This window comes from Tenrec ecaudatus, chromosome 12 (genome assembly GCF_050624435.1).
Source record: "Tenrec ecaudatus isolate mTenEca1 chromosome 12, mTenEca1.hap1, whole genome shotgun sequence".
Taxonomy (NCBI): Eukaryota; Metazoa; Chordata; class Mammalia; order Afrosoricida; family Tenrecidae; genus Tenrec; species Tenrec ecaudatus.
In genome coordinates, this window is record NC_134541.1 from 27,689,927 (window position 1) to 27,697,096 (window position 7,170).

General features: G+C 45.8%; 1 protein-coding gene across 1 annotated transcript in view; it reads right to left on the reverse strand.

The window, feature by feature from the left end:
- Positions 1-3,887, reverse strand: part of ACSS2 (acyl-CoA synthetase short chain family member 2) — a 71,489-nt gene extending 67,602 nt beyond the window's left edge. Inside the window, exon 1 of the mRNA XM_075563731.1 lies at positions 3,637-3,887. Within this exon, the coding sequence (XP_075419846.1) occupies positions 3,637-3,814 (178 nt within the window). The 5' untranslated portion in view covers positions 3,815-3,887. The remainder of the gene's footprint in view (positions 1-3,636) is intronic.
- Between the last annotated feature and the right edge of the window lie 3,283 nt (positions 3,888-7,170).

Genomic DNA, 7,170 nt, shown 5'->3' on the forward strand with positions numbered 1-7,170 from the left:
TTATGACTCTATGAAGTTTATATTAATTATCCTAATTTTATAGATGAGGAAAAGGAAGCTCAAAGAGCAATAAAACTCTCCCAGGGACCACAAAGTTGGCAACCAGAATAAAAAGTCAGAGCTGACTCTAAAGTTCATTTTGTTATGACTATAATGAATACATGTGTCAACTCAAAACCTTTTTTAAGTGGTAATAGTGGGTATGTGTTATATAGCACTATAGCCATCATCAAGGAATGAAGAAAACGAGTTGAAATCTAGATGTTTTCTAGGCATAAATTTTAAACATTAAAGAAGTTACAACAAGAAAGAAAGCATAGATTGGGATAATCAAGGAACTCCATGGGACTGGTAGGATTCGACTAAATAGATGGCCACGAGGGAAGAGACAAAGGGAAGGAGATGGGAAAGGAAATTGTATGTACTAGAATATCAATGAGAGTGAGTTGTGCAAAATGAAGGGTATGGTAGGGAGTAGTGGGGGATAGAATGGTGTGTTAGGCTAGGGCTAGATTATCCACAGGTTTTGAAAGAAAGGCAGATTTGTTTGGTTTTTAATTAAAAGATCATTTTATTGGGGGCTCTTACAACACCATACATCAGGCATATTTGTACATATGTTGCCATCGTTCTTTTCTAGGTTTACTTCCTATTGAGCCCTTGGTATCAGTTCCCCCACCCCTTGATAGATTAAGCAGGTTTTAAATTATTGGGGAAAGGGAATAATTTTGTAGTGATTTATGAAAGATAAAAAGTGTTCAGATAAATCTAAATATATCCAGATTAGATTTAAGATGAATGTGAGTGAGATCAGAAGAGAGAAAACAAATTAGGAACCTGCTTTCCTGAACTAAAAGAGTAGCGGAGAATGAAAGAAAAAGTACATCTGAGAGACATTTTGAAGTAGTATTTGAGATAGCGTGGTGACCACATTTGAGACCAGGGAAAAGCAAGGAAGTGGAATAGGGAAACCATCAAGGATATATGTTCCGAGTGGGAGAGGGAGGGGGAAGAAAGAGGAGCTGATACCAAGGGCTCAAGTAGAAAGAAAATGTTTTGGAAATGTTGATGGCAACATATGTACAAATAGGTTTGATACAATTAATGCATGGATTGCTATAAGAGCTGTATGAACCTCCAACAAAATGATTTATTAAAAAAATTTTTTAAAGAATATATATTCTGGAGACGACGGCTTTTTTCAAATCCCAGCTCCATGAACCAACTAGTTTTATGGCCTCATACAAATTATTTAATCTTGCTAAACTTCGGTTTCCTTTTCTGTAAGATGGGGATAATAACAGATCCTACCTACATCAAATCATATGAGGTTTCTTGTTCTTAGCAAGAAGAAATCTATCTACAAATAACAGATCTTATTTGAGGAAAAAAATTATGAGAAATGTGAGAATTTGTGATAGCACCACTGATAGGGGTTAGAAAAATCAAAGAGAGTAAGTTTTGGAGGGAAGGGTGGTTAAGTCCGTTACAGTCATGCTTAATATGGTGTAACATCAAGGTACGTAAACAAATATGGTCTACAAATCTATGAAATTTAGGGTCAGAGTAAGTGAGATGCCAGACACAAAAAAGGGCGTTCTCAGTGTGACAGTTCTCAGTGTGACAGTCAGAGCCATGCCTGGGAGCAAGCCTGGGAGAAAAGAAGGGAAATAAATGAAATGAGATCTGAGAACTCAAACTTGGACACTGTTTACAGCAACCAACCATAAGTTTGTAATTGCTTTCTCCATGCTCTATTACAATAAACAAACAAAAGCCCCTCAAACTAACTGTCATCACAGCAACTCTATAGGGCAGGGCAGAACTGCCCCTGTGGGTTCTCTAGGCTGTAACTCTCTCTCTTTTTAAAAACAATTTTACTGGTCTTTAATCCACAGACTGTAACTCTTTACAGGTCTAGAAAGCCCTATTTTTCTTCCACGGAGCTGGCTGGTAGTTTTGAACTACTGACCCTATAGTGAGTAGCCCAATGAGTAACCACTATGCCAGCAGGGCTCCTATTAAAATAGTCACCATTTATTAAATGTCTCCTGTGCAGTAAGCACTTTATAATGTACACTTACTACCCACTTTAGTTCTCCTAGAAACTATGAATGAGTATTACTATTTTTATCTTCTAGATGAAGAAAAAGAATCTGATGAGTTTTTCAATCTGGGTGGAGCATTCCTTGACTAACCCCAAGGTTGGTGGTTCAAGCCCACCCAGCAATGCTGTGAAAGAAAATCCTGGCAATTTGGTTTTATAAAGATTATAGCCAAGAAACCCTAAGGAACTCAGTCCTATATGGGGTCTCTATGGCAATGGGTTTTTGTTTTGTTTTGCTTATGTGCCTGGTTGGCTCAATCAAGTATCATTATGAAAGAAATGCTTAGCAATCTACTTCCTAAGATTACAACCAGAAAAATTCAACGGAGCTGGTCTACTGTGTAACACATAGAGCTGTATGACAACTTTTTTGGTTGTTGTTATTGTTGACGTTGTTTTGGTTTGAGAGTAAATGAGAGGGGCGTTTTAGATTTCCCTGCATCTGATTCCTGGCCCACACTTGTACCACTACTAAAGACATGTTGCCTCCCAACTGGGGTGCAATTTTGACTCCTTACAGAAAGTGAAGGAGCCCTAATAGCACAGTGAGTTACTACAGGTTGGGCTGCTAACCCCAAGGACAGCAGTGATTAGCCTGCTCCTTGGGAAAAAGATAAGGCTTTCTACTACCCTAAAGAGTGACAGTCTCAGAAACCCCAGGGGCAGTTCTACCCTGTCCTGTAGGGTTGCTCTGAGTTGGCATTGACTGGATGGCAGTGAGTTTGAGAGTCAAAGTGAAAGTAACTTAGTCTGAAGGCAAGGGTAGGCAAGACACCTCATGTATTTTCATTAAAGCCATGGAGTCATCTGTGGGATTTCTGAGTTACTATAATCTCAGTCCAATTTTTCACACACGTGGTAACATGTTAGTGTCGCATTCAGTCTTATAACGGGTTATTTCCACTGGGCTTTCTGAAGTAGTAACATTCGCTCTGGCATTCTGAACGAGGGGGGCTGAGAACCAGACCTGGCTGCTGCCCCTCCACCGTGGGGACTAGCTCCCAGGCAGAAGGTCCCGGGTCGCAGCGGGTGAGTTGAGTCGTGTGAAAGGAAGGCAAGAAAAGTTCTGCTCTGGACTCCGCTGATCCTCCCGCCTCAAGGCACTCCCCTCGCTCGACTCTCCCCCCACGTCCCTCTTCTTCTCCTGAAAGTTCTCTCTCCTTCCCATCACAAGGAGCCTTAATTCTTCTTCCTGGAGCCCCACAGCCCCTCGCAGGACCCCCTTACTTCCTCACGGAAGCCCACGTCTCAAGAATGCCCAGAGTCATCAGGGCACCCCTCACCTTCAGGGCTCCCAGGCACCCCTCACCTTCTTTCTCAGGAACCTCTCAGTCCCCCACCCCTCAAGAAACTCCCCCCAGAGAATACCCATTTCTTCACGGGGAACCCCATCTCCTCAGGAACCCCCAAACCCGCTTTTCCTCATGGGACCTCTGTTTCCAACGGAACGCCTCCATTGCTCCCTCCTCAGGGAACCTACACTGCTCTCCTCACCCACGTCCCGCAGGCCCTCGCGGGCCCAGCCTCACCCCGTGGCTCCTCCACGGAACGTCGGTGCAGCTCGCGGTAGCGTTGCAGCGTGGGGACGTGCGCCGATCGGCTGATCTCGGGCGGCGGAGCCCAACTCTGTGGCCGATTCCCGGCTCTCGGGTCCTCCTGGCCCCCGGTCCCGCTGCCGCCTCGGCCCCGCTCCTCAGGAAGCCCCATCACGTCAAGTTCTGAGCACCTTGGCCGCCTTTGAGATCGCCGCCAGGGCTCGGGCGGGCAAAAAACAGGCCGGCCTAGGGGCGGAGCCTGTGGTGGGCGGAGTCTTGGTGGGGCGTGGCCTAGAGCGACGGGTGGGCGAGCCGGGCCAGGAGGGGCGGAGCCTGTCTGGTCAGGGCGGAATCAGGCTTAGCAAAGACAGACCAAGGAAAACCAGTTTCGCTAGGGAATAGGGGCGGAGCTCACTTGCCGGAAGGGCTGGGCTATTGGGTGAAATCAGAAGGGGTGGGGCCAGGCATGACAGTGAGGAGGCGGGCCTAGGGAATGACAGGGAGTGGCTGCAAGGGTAGGGTGGGGTTTTGGAGTGACAGAAGAGGGGTTGGACTAGGGTGGGGCGAGGCTCAAGCGGGAAATGGCTGGGCTAACCAGTGGCATTGAGTCAGGCCTGTGCGCCGGCCTAAACTCGGATTGCACAAGCCAGTCACACCAGGGGAGGAGAGTCCTTTCTCGGAACTATTCCCCCACCGTCAACCCAACCCTCCCTCCCCCACTGTCCTCGGGAAAACTCTTCCCCCTCCCTTGAGGGCCCTGTCCTTCACTGATGGGGTGGGAAGTGGCCGGTTGGCGGAACTCCTTTCTGTTGACTTTGGAGCTAGCTCAGGTTTTATCCTACTCACTTCTCCCACACATTTCCATAGTCTAAAGCTGAAGTTCAAGGCTCATTCGATGAAGACGGGGACTTTCTACTCCGGCACAAAGTTAGTCTCCGAAACTCACAGAGACCATCTCTACCCTGTCCTCTAGGCTCGCTGTGAGTCAGAATTGAGTTGATGACACCGAGTTTGAGGAGACCCCTTCAGATCTTTTTGTTCAACCCACAAAAGGTTAAAGGTAGGAAAGGGAAGGAAATTGCTCAAGATCACCGGCAAATTGGGTTCCGCTGACTCCAGGTCCGTGTCTAACTACTCCATCAAGCTGAAGCTAAAACTTAGGAAATACCAAAGTCTATGCAATAGAGAAGCCCTGGTGACATAGTGGTTATGCATTGAGCCGCTAACCTCAAGGTCAACACTTCGAAATGCAGGGGTGGGGGGTAGGGATTAGGGACAGAAAGAGGAAGCTCTAGTCTGAAAATGGCAAAGGGAGAAGTGATAAATGGAAGGAGAGGTGGAGACAGGTTTCTGCACACACCTCTCCAGCGCAAAGGAGGGTGAAGGGCAGAATAGAATGCATTTTCTTATCAATGGAAGAGATCAGTTATTGGATATCATGAAACAGCACAGAGAAGCAAGGATATTCATACAATCTCCACAACGACTGAATAGACTCTTGAGTGTTGGATCTGAGACAAGCATAAGCAGGATGAAGTCTGAGGTAGTAGGTTGATAAGAGTGTCAGAATATGCATACCAGACACTACAAAGGACCAGCCAATAGCGAAAGACCCCACCCAAAGGTCAGCCTTTGGTGGAAAGGCCACCAGTAGCCAAAATAAGATCCCCCATTAGGATTTGCTCGGTCTTTTAGACTAGCTAAGAGCCCTTTGGACTTCTTTCCCAAGTATTCCCCTTCAATAAACTTACTCTGTCTCTGTCCAAACGTTTTCTCGGATTCTTGTCTGAATTTCGTCCCTCCCCTGAAATCTTTCGCACCAGCAGGATACGCACCAAGAACTCAGGAGACCCCTTAAAACTCTGAGCTTCCTCCCAGTAACACTCTCTACTTCCTTAAAGAGTTACAGTCTTAGAAATCTTACGGGGGTGCTATGAATCCGAATTGACTCAATGGCAGTGAGTTTGATTTGGTTTGGAATCAATAGCAATATATTCCTCTCTTCTTTACAAGTTACTTCTTCATGCCCCACCATCATAACCTGGGCTGAGTTATCTCTGGCTTCCTTTGATCTCCTCCACCTCAGAAAGAAGGTGACAGCAGGTAGAACCCTCCATCTCCCACCTGTACTCACTATCAAGAAGGTCCCATGGCCTACCCAGGCCCAGACTGGCTGTGGAGGCAGGAGGCATTCTTGAATAGCTAATTCTGAGATTGACTCTGAGGCTGGAAGTAGGCAGACCCTACTTCTTGAAGCTTAAAAAGGGCTTGCTCATCCATTTAGCTCTGCCTCCTTCCTTACTTGTCTATTATCTTTTGCCCAACTGACTCTAAGCTGAAAAAGAGTGTCCTTATGGTCAAAACCTACTTAATCCTGGCTAGAATGTGAGTAGGAGTTGTGTTTCGGAGTCCACTGAAAGGCCTCAAGGGTACAGATCTCATCAAGTAGATGTGGACCCAGTGGAATAGATACCTAATCAAGGAGCTGTCAATCTTACTTCAGGAGAGTAAATTTCACCGAGGGTACACACAAATCCCACCAAGGGAGACAGAACTTACTTAAGATCTATCTGAATATCCTGGTCATGGGATATAGCTGGCATTAAAGGGGAGCCCTAGTAGTGTAGTGGTTACGTGTTGGGCTGCTAACTGGAATGTCCGTAGTTCATAACCACCAGTTGCTCCACAGGAGAAAGACAAGGCTTTCTAGTCCAGTAAAGAGTCATAGTCTCCTTTCATGAACCGGTTCCACCTTACAAATCCAGCTAGACCGGACGGCATGTACATTGATGCAGATAAGATCTCTGGACACACAGAGTCTAGTACAAATAGAACCCTCAGGAACAGTCATGGAAGTAGTGACACCATGAGGGTAGGAAGAAGGTGGGGAAAGAAGGGGGAAAAAAGGGGAGATTGATTGCAATGATTGACATATAACCCCCACCCCAAGGGGGAAAAACAACAGAAATGTGGGTGAAGGGAAACATCAGATGGTGTAAGATATGCAAAAAGGAAGCGGGCGCCATTGTCAACAAGTGGTGCTGGAAAAAATGGATATCTACCTGCAGAAAAATGAAGCGAGACCCTTACCTCACCCCATGCACAAGAATAAACTCAAGGTGGATCACAGACCTGGAGGTAAAACCCAAAACTATTAGGGCCATCAATGAGGGAATTGGAACAAACCTGAGAACTTTGGCGCAGGGAAAACATAGGCTATTGGAAATAGGGAAGGACACAAACACAGAGGAGGCACAAATTGACAAGTCGGCTATACTGAAGATAAAATACTTGTGTACATCGAAAGAATTCACCAAGAGAGTAATAAGAGAGTCCACAGTCTGGGAAAACATCTTTAGCAATGACACATCAAACAAAGACCTTATTACTAAAATCTACAATACTCTGCTAGCTTACAATAAGAAACAAACTAATTGCCCACTGAGGAGGTGGACAAAGGACCTGAACAGAAGTTTCACAGAGTCTGAAATCCAAATGGCCAATAAACATATGAGAAAATGTTCCCAA